The sequence below is a fragment of the Wasmannia auropunctata genome, unplaced genomic scaffold (assembly GCF_000956235.1).
Source record: "Wasmannia auropunctata unplaced genomic scaffold, wasmannia.A_1.0 LD336085.1, whole genome shotgun sequence".
NCBI lineage: Eukaryota > Metazoa > Arthropoda > Insecta > Hymenoptera > Formicidae > Wasmannia > Wasmannia auropunctata.
This window is the reverse complement of record NW_012026805.1, coordinates 1,096,686-1,116,544: the sequence shown is the minus strand read 5'-3', so window position 1 is coordinate 1,116,544 and position 19,859 is coordinate 1,096,686. Positions and strand designations below refer to the sequence as shown.

The following is a 19,859-nucleotide window of genomic DNA, read 5'->3' as shown; positions in this document are numbered from 1 at the left end:
GCGAAACGCCTTAATCTTACATAATTAATTGTAATTAATTAATCATTTGTTATACGCTAAAATAAATTGTTCCTCACAAGTCTTTAGTAACTATTACCTCGATATTAATAGCGATCTCACTAACGCATTTGTGTAATTTCGTATATTTAAACTATAAATACGAATATTTATTTTACTTAAAAACGGCCATTGCACGCTCGATCGATAAAGGTACAATCTACACTCCGAAATAAAATACTAGAGATGTCCATTAAAAGATTACTCGCGAATAAACTCGAATAACGTAAAAAAAAAAAAAAAAATCGACTTTTACTACAGTTATTATGTAATGGCGATAAATTAATGTTACACGAGAAAGAGATTCTGAGGGTGCAGATTGCATTACATGAAAATGAAACGCCAACAGAAATGCAAACGCCTTTGAATTCGATACTTCGTCTATACTTTATATATATATGTATATATATATACATATATACATATATATATATATATATTATATATACGAGTAAGATGGAAATGATCTAAGTTAAAGATTCAATCGAAAATCTCTCAAATGCCTCCAGGGGGGTGGATCGGGGGGTGGAGGCAAAGGGACTGGTTACGGACGGCAATGGCCTCTCTTCCTACCGCCTTCGTTACCATCCTCGTCCTCGCCGCCCCTTCGCACTTCCGTATAACGTTCACCCTTCACACTTACGATCTTATTGTCAAGGTACCGTACCAGCTTCTTGGGCTCCGTCTTGGGCGCGACTGGACGGTGCTCGCGGCAATCGTCGTCCCTGTCGACGTAACTATACCGCGCGATGATACGGGACTTCAACTCCTCGTCGTTCAGCCTCGCCTTGTTACGACCGTTCGGCTGAAACGAGTAAAAATGCCCGTGTAAAATCACCGTCGAGCTTTTATCACGCGAACGGGCGACGTCGCCGCGCGATCTTACCGTTAGAAACGTGAGGTTGCTCACGATGCTTTGACCCGCCTCCTGACGATGTATCACGAGCTGCGCAGCTTTCGTTACGTCGCCCCCAGCCACCGCTAGGCAATGCCTCGCTTCGGCGGGACTCGCCGACGGAAACATCTCTTGCAGCAGGGCCACCTGATGCCAGGAGGATTCCTAGAAGGGAATAGACACTCGAAAAAACACATCTCGTACACCGACCTTTCAGCTGAACTTCTCTTGCACGATTCGTCTTGTCTTATCTTTTTTCTTCCACGTTGAAGAAAAAAAAAAGAGAAAAGATGATGCGAGTTCAGCTAAAAAGAACAGGACATTTCTCGTCTCTCGCGCCCAAGAGTGTTTCCCTTACTTCCGAAAAGTATTCGCCGCTAGAATCGCTCCCGGCGTCGCTCGTCTCCGAGAGATGGTGGACCCGCATTCTTTGCGCGCCGGCTGGCAGGAGGGCGGCCAGGCTGATGTGATCCAGCGGATCGCTAGGGGACTGGCAATTCTCATTCTCCTTGGTCTCCTGCTTCAGCTTACTTTCCACGTCGAGCAGCCATTTCGACACGGCCTCTTTCTCGATAGTGGAAAACTCGGGGAGACAGGCGGATACCATCTCGCACAGCCCGTCCACATCTAGATTTTCCTCCAACGCGCTTTCTTCCACCATACTCACTACGTAACTGAGCACAATGTCGTCTATTAAGCTAAAACAGGATGATGTCTGTTTAGTATCTCCATTGTGTATAGTTGAAAATTTATTGAAAAAGAATCAAAGTCACAGAGCAATCTTAGCTCGCGAGTTAAACGCTTCCAGATCTTTTCATCGTCTCAGTGAGACAGAGATAAAATAAAAAATGAATAAAAAAAAATAGATGCTAAAGCAGTCACTGAGCGAAGCTTTAGTGAATGCATTTAGATTATGAGCTAAGGCTACTGCCACATAGAGAAAGAGTGGCACATAGAGGACGAAAAATGAGCTTTCTACAGTAAGCCATTAGTAATAGACAAGAAGTTAGAAGCAAATTATAAGCGAGTCAATTGTCACAAAGCAATAATAAGTCAATAACCAATGACTGAACAGTCACTGTGTGTCAGCGAATATAGTTGGCCAGATTCAATTTTGTTTTTTTTATTTAAACTTAAATCAATTGACTTCTGAGTCTTGATCCATCACCAACGATTTATTGTAGAAAGCACATAAGCAGTACGTAAATTAATTTTTTTTTGTATTTGCCACTGCTTAGATTATTGCCTTAAATACTAGACTGATTCGCCAATTCGCTTAATGTTTACATTTTTCTATGTACCCATTAGCTCAAATACTAAAAACAGGTCTGTCACAGGACCTGTTCTTTGTTGTTGCATTAAAAATCCTCCTTTTTCTCGTTTTCGTCAAACTTCAAATATACACTTATTTCACTTTAAGAGTACGAGTACACACAACGTAGTTCGGCTGCAGAGAACAGTTTCTGTGAGCGAAAGCGAAGGATCTGTGTTACCTCAGCTGAGCGGTGGGCACCTGCTTCCTAACGAAACTAAACAAGGCCTTCTTCACCAGCTCCTCCTTCTCATCCATCGTGCGATTCATCCTGCAATCGTCAAACCCGTTAACAAGATATTCCTACGGCGACGCTAAAAGTATTCGCCACGAATATCGACGACGTCCGGATCATCCGCGCGCGTCTACGAGAGCGAGCGCTCTCGCCCTTCGCGGCCGTGACGACTGTTCCCGCCGCTCGGCGAGAGACCCGCTCTCGGGGGAGAGGAGGGAGGGTGCTCGCGATCGTGGCGGCGACGGTCCCTCGCGGGAGTCCCGCGGTCTCAACGGGCACTGCGACGGAACGTTCCTCGCGCGTACGTGCGACAACGTTCAGTCATTGATCCTTTAAATATAGGTTAAGGGAGACGAGAGGGCAGCAGGTCTCTGTTTCGCCAGCCAGCCCTTGCGCGCCCTTACGCGCGAGATGCCGCGACGACCAGGTACCTCGACGACGAGCGGGACGGCGGAACGGCGGTGATCAGTCGCGCGACTGACCGCGCGGAGCATTCGCGGCCGCGTATGAGACAGGGCGGATGAATCGGCGGGTAGATCGGAAAGGGTAGGTGAACCCCCCCGAGAGAGGAAAGCGACACGAGATCGCTCGGCGGTAAGTAACAGGACGGTGGATCGTCGACGACGCGGACGACGCGCCGGCTCGTCGGCTCGCACCGCGAGAGGAGGACGTTACGCGAGACGCTACGCCGGCTACGAACCTGACCCTGAAGCCCAGGCTACCTCGGTCGGGGGGACACTCTCGGGGTCTCGTCGGCGACGCCAAAACAACCGAGATAAATTTCGTATACAAACAACGCTCGTCGATTTGACAGTTTGACGAGGGGAGGGGTGGACGCGCGGCGCCTGGCGCCGCCTGGCGGGGCCATGCGTGAACTAGCGCGCAGCCTGCAAGTGCATCGCGCTGTATGAAAGAGCACACTTCCGCAGGGATACGTACTTGTAGTCGTGACGTTGTACTACTGTAAATATACACGCGGTATACATTTAATGTATAAAGGTGTATACATGCTGTAATACATATCCGCAGAGTGCCCCAGAACTCGAGCGCGAAAAGGAGGTGCAATTCTACGCGGGAAAAATCGAAAACGTGAAATAAAATCTCGACTTTTCTATACACACGCGAGATTCCATTTCCTGAGAAAGGCAATTTCAAACATTCGTCAGGTATGGATAATAATCTAACAATTTTTAACATAAAATTCTTAAAAGTAAACATTTTACATTCGAAGTTGTTCTTTTGAAAAAAGCCCCGTATATACAAGATTTGAAAAGTGTGCAGGCAACTCCGAGATATAACTTTTATAAATGAAAATCTCGGAAAACGAAAACATGTGTTTGATTTTTCTAGAAAGGTACGTAATTTTCGGTAGTGGAAGGGATGATCGGCAAAAGGCAGCTTTCTCGAAAAATCGAACATACTTCCACTGTTTTCCAATATTTTTCCATTTAGAAAAATAAAAATTTAACTTAAAAAAATATCAATAAGTAATTAAAGTTAATTTATGTTTTAAAAATAACTAATTGAAGTTAAAAATTAACTAAATTAAAAGTTATTAACCTTTAATTTTTTATTTAACTTTTGACTAATTAATTTTATTTAACTAATTAATTACTCAACCCTTATACATAAATTATATATATTATGTATATAATATTATATACGTAATATTATATACAGTTTTGGCCATAAATATAAAGCATAAATTGATGTAAATGTTGTATTATATATTTAATAAAAAATAATTATATTAAAAAATAAAATTTTTATAAGAATTTTAATATTTTGTTAATCCTTTTTTAGCCTTTATTAAAAAAGTCCTTTTCAAAAAATGCAATAAATTTAAGATTTATACTTCGAGCAAGGCTGTAGATTGTATTCCAGGTAGCACGTATATTCGTTCCAGAAATGATTCATAACTCGACTCTTGAAAACGTTTCTGAATGGTTAAAATGTCAACTCGAAAAACGTTTAAAAAAACATTATTTCTTCTTGGTAACAAAAAAAACGTAGAGAAATATAATCGAAATTTTTTCTTTATCTGTAAACAATTTGCGCATTCATTCTTTTCAAGCAAACTTTTTCACAGATAGAGAAAAAATGATATTCCGATTATATTTCCCTACGTTTTTTTTTACCAAAAAGAATCTTTAAACGTTTTTCAAATGGACATTTTAACTCAGAAACGTTTTCAAGTGCTATCTGGGATGCTATATTTCATATATACATATATAAAATTTTATTGTGTGTGTGTGTGTGTGTGTGCGTGTGTGGTGTATGCGCGCGCGCGCGCGCGCACTGCATATACAGGGTGACCCACGTAAAGTGTACAATTAGCTAATATAGAACTTTAAAAGTATTTGTCGTATCAAAAATTTGTTTATGAGGAAGTTTCACGTAAGCCTTGTGTTCATGATACTAAAAATCGATTCAAGTTCTCAAACCGAGAACTGTATAGCCAATAAAATTGCTGCTTTTTCGTATAAGTTACAAGTTGATTGGCTACACAGTTTTTGGTTCCGAAAACTTGGATTTCGAGTATCGCGGACATAAGGCCTTAAAGGGCGGGAGAGTAACTTCAAAATTTTAATGAAACCCCCTTGTAAAATGTTGCATATTTAGATTCTACGCGAGAAAAAAATAAATAAATTTTATCTGAAACATTTTTTTGAAAAATGCTTTTATTAAAAGTTATAAGCATTTAAATTTTAAAATAGAGTACATTTAAATTAATAATAAAAGCATAAATTAAATAAACGATTTCAAAGTTTTTCTATTTTTTTTTAAATATAATCTTTATTAAATATTCGAACTGTTGTGCATTTGCATTTATAAGCACCTATTAATTTTTTATACAAAATTTTGTCTTGCTCTAAACAATATTTCTGGGGGCACACTAGTGCAAGCTTCACATATTTTTCGTTTTAAATGATCTTCCTTTGTCTCTATTAAAGAGAAAGTTATATTTCAAGCATCTACGACGAAAAAATGTGATGCTTGCGCTAGTGTGATTCGTTCAGAAGTGTAATTGTTTAGAGTAAGACAAAATTTTGTAGAAAGAATTAATAAATGTTTAACTGTAAATGAACAACATTTAAGAACAGCATTCGAGCATTTAATAAAATAAAAAAGTACCGAAAAACTTTGAAACCTTTAATTTATAATTTTATCATTAATATAAATGCACTCTACTTTAAAGTTTAATTGCTTATAACTTTTGATAGAAGCATTTTCCAAAGAAATGTTTTTGATAAAGTTTACTTTTTTTTCGTAGAATCCAAATATGTAACATTTTATAGGGGGTTCCATTTGAAATTTTGAAGTTACCCCCTCCCCCGCCCCCTTCAAAGGGAAAACTGAAAAAGACTTTTGTTTACGTAGTTAGAAAGGCCTCTCTAATGAAACTTCCTCGTGAACAACTTTTTGATACGATATAAATATTTTTAGAGATATTAGCTTATGATACCTTACGTGGGCCTGTAGATACAAAACACCCTATCAATGTAATTATTTGTAAATTTGTTATGTTTCAGAATTTTTTGAGACCTAAAATATATTGATATAAAATTCAATTTAAAAAAAAACTATAGTCAGGTATGTATTTTTTAAATAATATTTTTACAATGTATCGAAAATATATTGATTATTTGATTGATTTATTTTTTAAAATTTAGATTTGACCATTTTTTATCTTTTTTGTTTGTATACTTACAATTAGTGGCAATCCGGTGGTAATAAATTTAAAATAATGCCTGGATTGAATCGTCCTTCGTTCTCTGATGATTCTTGGCCCTCCGAGTTTGCGAAAGGTGTTATGGTTGGTATGTTTGATGCTGGTGTTTCCATTGCTGCAATAGCCAGACATATGGGGAAAGATGTATCTGTCGTGAAAGACATTATCGGCTCGTATAAGCTGGGATATACATCATCTGATGAGGATTCTTATGAGGATTCTGATGATGAGAATTCTGTTGAGGATTCTGATGATGAGAATTCTGTTGAGGATTCTGATGATGAGAATTCTGTTGAGGATTCTGATGATGAGAATTCTGTTGAGGATTCTGATGATGAGAATTCTGTTAACGATTCTGATGACGAGAATTCTATTGAAGATTCTGATGATGAGAATTCTGTTGAGGATTCTTATGAGGATTCTGATGATGAGAATTCTGTTGAGGATTCTGATGATGAGAATTCTGTTGAGGATTCTGATGATGAGAATTCTGTTGAGGATTCTGATGATGAGAATTCTGTTGAGGATTCTGATGATGAGAATTCTGTTAACGATTCTGATGACGAGAATTCTATTGAAGATTCTGATGATGAGAATTCTGTTGAGGATTCTGTTAAGGATTCTAACCGTTCTAAAGTGGACCGCTAAAAGAGGCAAATGACTCCAAGGATACATAAGTGTGAAAATTGGACTCACAATCAGACTTTCCTTAATGGATCACATTCCAAATCAATGAAGAAATGGAACGTCTTTTTGTTATTGTTAAAAATTATAGAATAATAATAATGATTTATCGAAGAATTCGTTTATTTGACCTGCAGTTACCAAATTGATATTATTTTTCACTCTTTTCACCATAGAAATGTTTGACTGATGCAATAAACATGCACAATGAAGACGAGCAATGGAAGCAGATTATGTTTAATGAATCTCGATTTTGTTTGAACTCGCGATAATCAAAAGAGTTAAGCGAAAGCGCTAGTTTTTTTGCTGCTAAAAGCAAAAGAGTACCATTAGAGTCATTATTATGATTTGATTTGTTTTAGAAGTAGGATAAATCTTCTCTGATGTATGTCTGATAAATCTTCAAAGCCGTTTAAATTCAGAAAGATAAATCAATTGAATGTTAGTCGATGGTGATTCCCTTATATATTGGAAAATGCAGTTTTTCAGCAGAATAATGCTTATAGCCATATGTGGCAATTGTCATCTCATGTAATCCCCATAACGCCAATGACGATGTCCTTCCTTGGCCTGCCACATGATAGATCGTCTCATCTGTATATTATACTATAAATTTACGTATATGTCACAAGTGTTAATCAATATGGCGATATGAGGCGATAAAAAAAAAACGTAATGTGGGAGTCTTAACTCGGGGATTCGATTTTCTAAATTTTCTTTTCGATCAGCATTTTTATTTTCTAGGTCGATTATCAAAGATGTCACATTCACATCTATCGACGCGTCAACGAACAGGGAAAGCTTACATTTTAAACTTACACTCGTGTTAAAGACATACGCGTTTTTTTTCCTCGCGTAAAATCCTGCGTCTCTCCCGATCGAAAAATCTTCCGTATACGTACGATGGAAATTTCGGTATGTTCGAAACTGCGTGCTGCGATAGCCGTTTATTTGTGAGACGTATCCATCACGCGTTTACAATTTATACCTAAGAGCTCCGATCGCGTGCAACGCGCGTAACCGGCGACGTATATAGCTTACTTGACATATATTCAATATATAAATAATTACAATTCGCAACGAATTCGATACACGACACACTCTTTATCATTTTCGTTCAGATAAAATAAGTTACACAACACAACTCTAGAGTCTAAAGATTTTGGATGTTTTTTTTTTTACAACGTAAAATCCGTCACGTCCGCCGACAAGACGATCGAATACGTGCTGCGTTATAACAGCGGACATCATACCTTATTAACTTTTAATATAAATGCATGATCTCTATATCAGACGCTCGTATCCTTTTTGTATACTTACGAAGTTAATACACGTAGAAGATATTTAAATAAATATATACGTTGTGAAAAGAAGCGCGGTCGACTAGCGGAGATATCTCTAACGTACTCTGTACCTTCCTCCAAAGTTCTCCAAACTATACACAGTTAAGATAGGTATTAACCGTCGATTAGAGATCTCATGATTACAACAGCGAGACTAAATAAAAAGGTAAATTTTCTCAAGTATTCTTAATACGTAGATTCCAAAAATAACAATCTCTTTCGTTTTGGTACTTGATCCTCGCGCATTTTCTCCCTGGTGAATTACTCCAGTTCAGTTTGTCATCGAAGAATGCGTTCGCTTGAAAGTTTCAAGAAAACAAATCGCAGGTATTCTTACACTAGTTCCCATTGAAGTTTGTAGTATAATCCGATTGTTACGTAGATTACGTAGATTACGAGATATTTCTCTATCTTATTATGTCACTTTCTTCTCTTTCGCGGGCTGTATCTCATTCTCCTCGTTTCCATTGTCCTCGCCCACGTCAGCGGAAGCATAATCGAGGGACTCCTTTTTATTGTTATCTTTATTACAACTGGAACTTTCGGAATCCTCGACAATGTCTTGCTGCTCTAGAAAATCCGTAGGTACAAACTCCATTTGGTCTTCGTTATCGTTTAAATCCGGCGGAGCTGGCAGTTCGCAGAAATGTAGCCTCTCGTCTCCGTCGTTAATCTCCTCGCCACCCGGATCGTCCTCCTCGTGCAAACTCATAAGCTTGTCGAAGTCCGAGGAGGGCGTGACGTCCTCGTTGTTCTCCGAGAATATCTCCGTCGGGCTGAGAGGTATGTCTAAGGGCTCCAGCTTCACGGTCACGCACGGCGACGTTGGCGTGACCGGCCGCTGTAGACGTATTTTGGTAAAGGGCCTTGGCTCTATGGGTTCGGACTGTTGTCGCTTTTGCGCACGTTTAGGACTAGAAGACATAGATACCCTCGAGGGTGTCGCTTTATTCTCTTTGGATTCTGTGGTACTTCTAGGAACTACATGTTGAGACGACAATGGCTTCGTTTGAGGTATAAGTAATGGTGACTTCGCGTTCTATCGATACAAAAAAAAAATACAAGTAAATTTAAAGTTTTCGTACGACGAAAGTCTAATTGTAACAATAAATCGGCGATGATCGGCTTACTTGGGACGAGGGACTCGGACCGGCTAGTCCCTTCACCTGCAACGCTTCGGCGGCGTTCAACAGTTGCGGCAATTTATCGTGAGCGACGTTAACTTCTCCGCGATACATGAACTTAACCAGCGCCTCCACCTCCCAGAATTTCAGGTCCTTCATCAGAATGATGGGATGTTGACATGGATTCTCCCGTAACAGGTCTGCCAGGTAGTCGCTGCAGGAAGATAAAATCATCTTGTGGCATTTCAGAGACCGTCCCTCGCATGCCAAGGTCACATCGACAAACTGTTCCGTGTCCAGTAACGACGGGAAGCTATTTTGCATATTACTATGGTAACTGTTCCACCTTAGGCAAACCTGAAACACGCGAAAAAGAACGAGCTTAGTAAGGATCCGTATTGGATTATATTTTCATCTTGTAACAACACAAGTGATACGCAACCTGCTTCAGAATTTTTGCGACCCGTTCGGTTTTTATAGCCGAAAAAAATATAAAATTTCTTTATCTTTTATTTTATAAACTACCGTAGTATACAGTTTGCAAATCTTGATCCATTCGAAAACTTAATCTATACAATTTTATTTTTATTCATTTTTTTTCTAAATATTATGTCACTCAATAAGTCGCCTTATGAGCGGCTGTGCCCAATTATCATACTAACATATGTGACAAATGTTTACAGTTTTACTTGAGATGCATTTTTAATAATTTAAGAATGCATTTTTAAGAATTTATATTTGAAAACGTAAGCTTATTGCAATAAATAAATGACATTTGTAAAATATTAGACTTTTATAAATTATCTCGACTTTTTTATTTCGTTATCGATGAAATAAAATTTATGTGACCTGTAAGATTTTGCTGAAAATACGGACATAGGCAGGAGCTTGCATATTTCCTTCGGTTTAAAAAAGATTAAACATCACTGTTGTATAATACGTACAACACACAAAGAAATCTACGTACTTCTGTGGGTTGCTGATGCACGACGTTATGGGGCACTTGATTAGTTTGTCGCGATGGCATTTTGATAGTCGTAGGTGCAACTTGCTTCACTTTCAACGGAATTGTTTTTAACACAAGAGTCTTTGGTTGCCGTGCTTGCTGCTGCTGCTGCGGCTGCTGTTGCTGAGGCAGCGGCGCCGGTGCGATATTACGAATGTGAGGTCTCACTAAGGATTGCGTGGCGATCCTTATAGCTTTTGTACTTGCACTGCCTTGAGACGTCGACTGCAAAACTACGACAAAAAAATAAATGTCATTTTACGTGATTGTAAGTCAAAAGAATGCTGTGGAAAGAGAGAAAAAGTGAGTCGAGCGACGGGCACGATTCTATTTTGAAGATCATCTTTGAAGTTAGAGGAATTGAAATATTGGATTAAAAGTTGAAAAATGTTTGACAATTAATTCAATTAAAGTATCAATTCGTTGAATTAAAAGTTGGAAAATAGAAATCTTATAACTAAAAGTCTATTTTAATTAATAAACGCAAAATGAACATAAGACTTTATAGTTAATTTAATTGAAATACCAATTCGTGTGTTTAATTAAAAGTTATAAAACTTATAGCTAAAAGTCTATTTTAATTAATAAATATAGCAAAATATAGACGTGGGGCCTAAAATTAAGAATTAATTTAATTAAAATATCAATTCGTTAATAAAAAGTAAGTTTGCAAAACACAAAACTCACTGCTAAAATTTCATTTTAATTAATCAATATTGGCAATTCTGATTGCAAGATATGCCTAACTGTATTTACCATGATAACGCCTGCCGATCAGTCTACCGCCGTGATGCACCCTAAGATGCCGGTGGAGATTCGTCGTGCCGCACTGGCGCGGATTCGCGCCGCCCCTGACGACGACCGCACCGCAGATGCGGCACTGGGCGCGCAGCGGATCGTTAGTGCACAGGTCGAAGTGCGCCCAGACCGCGCTGGGGTTCGCCATGGCACGCAGGCTGCGCGCGTGGGAGCGCACGCGGTGTGTGACGCCCCCGTGCCGGCCGGACGACGACGACGAGGACGACGACGGCGGCGGCGGCGGCAGCAGCGCCGTCGGCGGCGGCGGCGTCGTCGACGTGGGTGGCATGCTCGTCTCGTCGAGATAGCAGTCCTCCTCGTCCTCCGGTTCCTGCTTCATCGCCAGGTTCCCCCTGATATCCGCCGTGGAGATGGCCGTCGTCGTCGTCGTCGTCGTCGTCGCGACGCAGGTGCCGACGACGATCGGTGTGCAAACTCGGCGCCGGTCTCCCCCGCCGCTCTGAAACAAATCTCCGAATTAACGATCCGATGAATTTGCGAGTCACCATCTGCGTCATCCATCCGTCTCACCGGGACGGATTTCATTGTAATTTTAAGAAATGACTTGGCCAATACATATAATCGTTGCAGGCACACGCCGTTTTTCGGCCGATGAAGATCGTCGTGTTTTTATAGGGCTCGGCCGTTACATAGATACGGCTCTGTGCCGGGTATTCCTTATCGCCTAAACGACGATAATCGCCGGCCGCTTTTTATAGGAACGCGCGATTCACAGCCGCGCGGCATTAAAATAGGCGTCACACGCGCGCGCCCACAGGGAACGGTCGCCGCACCGGGATGACGGTGGCTTAACAGCGAACTTAAGTTGTATGGATGGAAAGATCTCCCGCGTAAATTTTTTAATCTTTATACTATAACGACGATCGTAACGACAGCCGATAAATAAAAATAAGATGTATTAAATGATTACACTGTTCAACAAAAAAAAAATGCATTAAGTAAGAAGATAATCGTTTCTTGTTTCTTCGAATGCTGAATACAAACTTGTTTATCAATTTGCTTCACAATTTTGAGAAATTAATTGTCATTAAAGGTAGGAGAAAGAGACAATTTAATCGAATTTGATATATTAGGACTATGATATGTGACGCGTTTGAAAAATTTTATTGCAAATCAAAATAAAAATTGTTAGGATTTTTAGCCCTTAAAAGGAATTTGTTATGTTGTTATTGTTAAAGAGATATTTGAAACTAAATCGTAACGAACAAAGTCACAGTTACTTTTTTTCAATAACTGTAACTTAACTTTGTTATTTGTTTCTATAACTGTAAGTTAACTCTGTTATATTTTTTGCAATTATGTAACTAATTTAATAGTACTTTATATATATTTCAATTATGTATTATGTAATTCTAAGAGAAATATAATACAATATAATACAATGATTTTTTCTACTTAAAATTGTACAGCACGTAAATGTAAACCAATCTTTTTCTCTGATTTTAATAGTATCAGTATCATCCATGCAGTTCTGTTATGATAACAGAAAAGTAGCTGAAAAGTAACGACTCATTACTTTTTAAGTAATATAACTGTATATAAATAAGTTTAAGTAATGTAACTGTCATATGTTGCTTTTTAGAGTCGGTAACTCGTATAAGGGAAAATTTTACAAAGTAACTTTCCCAATCTTGTGCTTGATAGGATAGATATTAAGTAATGTAAAAGATTTTAAGGGGTAATTCATCACATAAATTCAAAACGAAAACTTTATATGACTATATGTCTGAAACGGTTTAGTTTCAAAGAAAAAGTACAGAGTTGCAGAGTATCAAAGTTGAAGGAAAAATTTCACTTTTTCCAAAAATTTCGAAAACTACTCGGGTTTGATGAAGCTATGTATGTTTCAAGTTTTAAAATAAACCGAGTGGTTTTCGAAATTTTTGAAAAAACGAAATATTTCTTTTAATTTTGACATTCTGTATCTCTTCGAAACTAACAAAGCCGTTTCGGATATATCGGATAACATTCTCACATCAAGTTTTCGTCTTGAATTTGTGTGAGGAGTCATAAAATCTTTTACATTATTTAGTTATTATTCATCCTGTAGAGTCTATTGCGTCAAAGTTGCGACTTGGTCAACTTATATATGCCATTAAGGATCCAGACAACATAAAATCAGGAAACATAAGACATCTCAAAGCACTTAAAGCAAAGTTAAATTTGAGACTGGTTTTCTTTGTTCTAAATGATTAAATACCAATCTAATCTTAATCTTTAGTCTGATTGATGACGGACATTAGACATCTTTTAGTCGTCTCTCGCAAAGATATCTTTAAGATGCCTTTTAGACATCTGACACTTTTAAGACATCTTATGTGTTTCACTTTATGTTGTCTGAAGATCTACTAAATATTTTTTTATTACATTAATAATTATCAGATTGATATTCAATGATTTGATGAATTTTTAAGTTTGAATATACATAATTAAAAAATATTTAGTAGATTCTTAATAGCTTATAAATATAATAAGTCACAACTAACACAACAGAGTTTATGATAAATATCTTTTTAACTATAATTAACACAACATTATCCTCTCAAAAAAATCATTTTTTATCAAAATACATAAAATTATAGTGTTTTAAAAAATTTGGGCATATATTGAATTTTCATATAATATAATTTCAATTCCTTTTTTATCAATTTAAAATAACTTGAAGAGAAAAACTAATAAATTGTATAATACACTACCGGGTACACTCGTGACTCGATTCTGTACGATCATAGCGGCACGCGGCGGCCAAAAGGTTAAAAATTTTAGACATGTATCCGAAAACTGAAGCAAGAATCACCATTATTTCCAGAAACGCAAAAGTGTAATGAATCCCTTTTCCCCTCTTCTACCCTTCTCAATCTCTCAAAGGGCATAAAGCTAAAATCAATGAATCTCTGTAACTTTATGTGAATTTCTTTGTTCAAGCGTAAACAAAGAAGCGTAAACAAACGCGTTATATTCTATATCCACTGTTATTCCACGTGCGAATTCCAAAACTCGTAAGTTACAAAAAGAAACAATCAACATAACAGAATGCGTATATAATTGTAAATGTATTGTGTAAAAAAGAAATAAAAATACATATTAGTAAATTTGATTTGCTTGTGCTGCTTCACTTTCTAAAGACTACGATACTTGAAAATATCCAAGTACAAAATGATTGATAAAAAATCCAATATGGATATATTTCCACTGGAAAATGTGAAATGTCAATATTAAATATTTTAACTGAACGTATTTATGATATATATTTTTGTAATTAAAACTTCAACTTTTTACAGTAATGTTTTTATAATTAATTTTTCTTCGATTAAATTTAAATAATAATTTAATAATTAATGACATTTACAATTAAAATGTATGCATTTTGTAAAATTGTAATTTTAGTTTCGATAATATTTTACATAATTACATTATTTTTCTTGAATTAAATTTAAATAATAAAATAATTTTATATTGATATAAATTTAAAATATTAAAATGCATGCACTTTATAATATTCTAATTTTAATTTTAATTTTTATATTTTTATAAATTTAAACAAAATGATTTTATACTAAATTGAATTAAAATTTATTTCATAAAATTCTAATTTTGGTTTTTAATTTTTTAATAACTTTTTATAATTAAATTTGATTAATAAAATAATTCTGTGCGCTTCGTTAATTTTTATAGGCATTTTACAAAACTATCTATCATTTTTATTTAATTCAATAATTTTTCTTAAGTTAAATTTAAATAGATAAAAAATTATATATTTAACTGAATGCATAATTGAAATTCTGACGTTTTTACAATTATTTAAATTTTATAATTTCTACAATTATATTTTTATAAAAACTTTATATGTACAGTAGCCATCAGAGATGTATGTATATCGCTTGTGCGCGGAGCAAGCCAAGCGACCGAATTCGCCATGGGACTCGCGACGTCGACGGGCCACTCCACGGCATCCACGCGCGTACACACGCCATCTTCCCTTTTCTCCCTTTTTTTTTTCCTCCCTTCACACGCGCGGCCGTACGTTAAAGGGCGCGTGTGCGCCGCGCAACACGTTTCGGTGGCTGGCTGCTCTGCAGCGTTCGGTGGGTGCGAGTGCTCTTATACTCCTCGCACGTCATCGGCATCGGAAGCCGTTCGCAAAATTCTCTTTTTCTCCTCCCCCGCGGATGCCTGCCACATCGAGGAGCGTCGTCTCCACGTTACCGTCCCGTCCCGTTCCGTCCCGTCCTCCCGCATTCGCACCGGTTCCCTCTCTCCGCGCACCCACTCTTGTCTCGCGCGCGTCATCCGCGCGGCCGTTCGCCGTTCGCGGGCGGAGGATCGGCGGTTACAACAAAACGCAGACGGCGTTGTGACAAGTGCGCGTGACAGGCCGTAGTAGGTGCCGCGGAAGAGAACGGGCTCTTATTTCCTCGCTACCGCGATTCGCAGCGCGGTCACTCGACGCGTATCCGCGTGAGGCATCGCACGCGCGCGCGCGCGCGCGCGTGCTACCGATCTTCGAAATCGCGAATAACGATCGGCGGTATATCGGTGTGTCGCACACTGTTACTCGCCGATCGATTTCGCGGAAGCGCGAGCGCTTATATCGCGCCGACAGCTCTCGTTCTCACCTCTCGTCTCGAGTGTTCCGCTGTCCCTCGCCGCGATAACGCCGCGGCGTGTTGCTCTCGCCGAACGATCGGGACCGGTCGTTTCCCCGTGGCTCGGCGTTGACGGATGACGACGGTAGAGAAGACGGAGAGGCGATATCGTCGATATTACCGTGAACAGAAGAGATCGACGGTCGCGCGCGTGTGTCCGTCCCACGCGCGCGCGCGCGCGTGTCTACCCTCTTTCTCTCTCTCTCTCTCTGTCTCGTTCTCTCGACGCTCTCCCTCTCCTTGCCCCTCGTTCGGCGTTCCCTCTTACGATTTACTGTATCCTCGTGAGATCACCAGCTAGGGCGAAGATCGTCGGCCACGCGCCTGCACCCTTCGATGGGCGGCCGTATAATATACGATATCCCGAATATATGTATATATACGCGCGTGCCGGTGCGTATTATAGTCAGCTAGGAGAGACTCGCGCGCGATGAGAGATCGTTAGCGTCGTTTAACGACGGTCCGCGACGACACGGAATTGGGTGGTGGCCCCGTATACTATATACTGTGTTTGGCTCGGCCGCACGCGCGCGCTACGCCGCAGCCGCCGGGAACGATTTTCTCCGAAGCCGAACCCGGGAGTGACTAAAATCGAAATCGGTGAACGAAACAGGGGCGCGTCGGGACGCGCATGTGCGACGGCGTCGCCGGTCGTCGACGCATATTATCCGTGCCGTGCCGCGTCGCGGCCGTGTCCGCGCGCCGCTATCGCGTGCGCGCGCGTGCGTGCGCCCGGCCATCCTCTCTCTCTTCCTCTCTTCCGTCCCCTTCCGCCCTCTCCCAATCCTATATCTTCCCCTCCCCCCCTTTCGCTCGCTCTCTCTCTCTCTCTCTCTCTCTCTCTCTCTCTCTCTCTCTCTCTCTCAATCGTTTTCCCGCCGTCCGTCCCTCGACTCCACACACCGCTCGGGATTACTAACCGACCTGACGATATCCGACCCGACCCGAAACGCCGCCGCGCGCCGCCGACACGCGCGAATTCCGATCGATCGGAGTAGCGTCGGCATTGTCGACCGGCCGACTCTGTCGGCCCGCGCGCTCGCCGCTTCCCGCTTCCGCTAAGCTGCTACCGGCTCGATCGCCGTCGCGATATCGGCTGAAGCGAAGCGCCGCGCCGGAGGAGCAACAGAGCGGAATTCTTCATGCATGCATGTCATCAGAAAGTATTATCGCAAGAACGTCGAGAAAGAGAGAGATGAAACGTGATTCGAGTCCCGATCCGATCTTCGTACACGTAACAAAAGACGTGCGCGCGCGCGCGCGCACAAGAATGACGGAGCCGGCGCTCGGCGCCTCTCCGTAATACGGGTAAGCAGAAACCGCGTCGTGACGGGAGCATCGTATTTTTGGAACTGAACGTATAATTCACGAACGCGCGCGATTTCATCGCCCGCAAGAAGCGAACGAAGATTCCGTTTTCGTCCGTATAATTGTTCATCTCGCGATCAATTTTTAAGGGTTCGCGGATGTTAATGTGAAACGAATATATGAGTATCGTCGAAGCACGAAAAGTCCAACTGTAAAACTCGTAAAAGTTATACATCTCGTCCGACGATCGAAATATTAACATTTATTTTGTGTTATGTAGCGCATATCATGGCATATCAATCGCTTTGACTTGTTCAAAGAGCCGGTCTCACCATCTCCAATTAGCTTGATCGGTCGATATTACATATATTTAAGAATTGCCAACTGCAAAACTTAAAACTATTGTATTATTTTATTTTTCTTATCCATTTTCTGCAAATTATTAATTATTAATATAATTTATATATATATATATACAATATAATATTTTTAATTAATAATTAATAGATTTAATTATAAAATAATTAAGAAATTAGATAGGAGACGAGCAGTTTTAAGTTTTGCAATTGGCAATTCGTAAATGTAATCGGCCGATCAAATTAATCGGAGACGATGAGACCGGTCCAAGGTGTTCGTCTTCGTCGACTGCAAAATGACTTTCCAAGTACTGATTGTTACAATAAATATTCTGTTACGAGCAACAATAAATGAGATTATTGTCACTGCAGTCGATCATAAAATTTTCTTTCTCACTTTGGTCAAACTTTGGCCAAATATTTATTTCATTTTAAATTTATATATATATATATATATATAAACGAAGGTTCAGCCGAAGAGAACAGACGTAATATGTATGTAGATAAAATGTCTTAGAAAATGAGGAGATCCTACATGTTCAAATTCTGGCTGGGATATTTTTCGCATTTCTTTAAACTTCTTGTAGTTTTATAAGATGTTTGTTTAACGTCAATAATGTTACATTGTATACCGATTTATTAATAATGCGAAATGAAAGTTTCTGGCTTCGGTATAAAACTATACTACTTTCAAAACTAAATAGTAATCATATATGTATGATTGAAAAATATATAATGTATAAAGATGAATTGTAAAGATCACAAAAATTATTCTGAATTCTGTCTGAAATATATTTTTATAAAAATTCTTAATGGATTTACAAGATGTTCATTCAATGTCAGTATTACATTATAAGTATATTAATTATAAGTATATATTTTAATAATGCAAAATAGAAATTTCTGGCTTCGACATAAGACTACTACTTTCAAAACCAAACGATAATCGACGTGTAGTTCAAAAGTTTACATACAAAGGCGAATTATAAAAAAAAAACTCGCAAAAATTATCATTAAGCAAAATTCTGCCTAATAACCGAAAATATCGATGTTTATTCATATTATTCACTTCAAGTGCTCCTCCGTCAACTGAAAAATGACATTCTTCATAAAATAAAAAATGTGAAATTAATGTATCCGATTGAAGCAATAAGCTAATTTTTGAATTTTTAAATTTATATGAGATTCCTGAAATTGAGGATCCAAGATAAATGGTTTTATGTAATAAAACCTTCTGTCTTTATTATTCACTATTTTCTTTTTGCCGCTTTTTCCTTTTTTCATTATATAAAAACTGTGGCAGGTCTTGCAACAGCCACAACTACCTTCTTAAGTCCATTTTTTCCAACATTGACGTATATTCGCTAAATATATTGGCCTATACTTATATGGTTAATATACATGCCATTATGTAGATATCAATCGTTATACCGTATATATTTATATATAACCAACATTGGCTCAGCATTGGTAACCAGTGCACTATGTAGGCGTAGTACATTGGCCATGCCATCTGAAGCCGGCTTAGAGTTGTACGTCTGTTTCGGAAAGTAAAAAAATTCAAATCCAGAATCTGGCTAGGATATTTTTCACAAAAAAAAACTTGCAGATTTACAAGACATTCATTTAACGTCAGTAATGTATAATACATCAATTTAATAATGTAAAATAAAAATTTTTGGTTTCAACAACTACTCTCAAAACGGAATAGTAATCGGTGCGTGGTTCAAAAGCCGTATAAAAGCGAATTGTATAAAACTCGGAAAAATTATCATTAGCCGCAAAATCTCGCACGACCATCGAAAATATCAATATCAATATTTTATAATAATTTATTTATTTATCGAGGAAAATCTAACGCACGTAGCAAAAGAGTGCTTGCCGATAGTTCGGTTTTCAGAAATAGATATGGATGATTTCTCATGCGATATAGACGCAAATGATCCCTACAATAAATAGCGTTAGGCGCAAATAAGAAGCAAATAAACCGTTTCTGCCGTTTTTTTGCGTTGGCCTCGCGTTATTAATAAAAGAAGCATGCATAGCATTTTTTGATGAAATCTATAATAATAAATATATATTTTATAATAAATAAAAAAATTTCGTCAATAAATAAATCTAACGAAATTTATTTCTAGATTATCGAGGAGAGAGAGATAGCGGAACACTCGTAATGATTCATCATTTTTAATGTAATTTGTATAGTAGCATAGTATAATATATTAATTAAATTAATTATACATATTAAATATTGTTTTTTTTTATATTACTGTGTAACCGAGTAACAATACAGACGAGACTAGTAGAAGGTGACCTTCGTAGCACTACCCCTCTTTTTTAT

General features: G+C 38.5%; 3 protein-coding genes across 3 annotated transcripts; 1 reads left to right on the top strand and 2 right to left on the bottom strand.

Moving 5' to 3' along the window:
• Positions 1-468: 468 nt before the first annotated feature.
• Positions 469-3,297, bottom strand: LOC105448436 (CUE domain-containing protein 2). The gene is made up of 5 exons (XM_011686971.1): positions 3,200-3,297; positions 2,446-2,535; positions 1,311-1,650; positions 944-1,117; positions 469-862 (listed from the first exon to the last, which is right to left on the bottom strand). Exons 2-5 carry the CDS (start codon positions 2,532-2,534, stop codon positions 602-604), a joined length of 864 nt encoding a protein of 287 aa, XP_011685273.1. The 5' UTR covers position 2,535; positions 3,200-3,297; the 3' UTR covers positions 469-601.
• A 2,774-nt stretch (positions 3,298-6,071) lies between these two features.
• Positions 6,072-7,030, top strand: LOC105448435 (prostatic spermine-binding protein-like). Its single transcript, XM_011686970.1, has 2 exons — positions 6,072-6,093; positions 6,218-7,030. The coding sequence occupies exon 2, from the start codon at positions 6,248-6,250 to the stop codon at positions 6,878-6,880; it is 633 nt and encodes a 210-aa protein (XP_011685272.1). The 5' UTR covers positions 6,072-6,093; positions 6,218-6,247; the 3' UTR covers positions 6,881-7,030.
• Positions 7,031-7,628: 598 nt separating this feature from the next.
• On the bottom strand, positions 7,629-11,527 carry LOC105448434 (protein tramtrack, beta isoform-like). The gene is made up of 4 exons (XM_011686969.1): positions 11,146-11,527; positions 10,351-10,622; positions 9,390-9,740; positions 7,629-9,298 (listed from the first exon to the last, which is right to left on the bottom strand). Exons 1-4 carry the CDS (start codon positions 11,525-11,527, stop codon positions 8,675-8,677), a joined length of 1,629 nt encoding a protein of 542 aa, XP_011685271.1. The 3' UTR covers positions 7,629-8,674.
• Between the last annotated feature and the right edge of the window lie 8,332 nt (positions 11,528-19,859).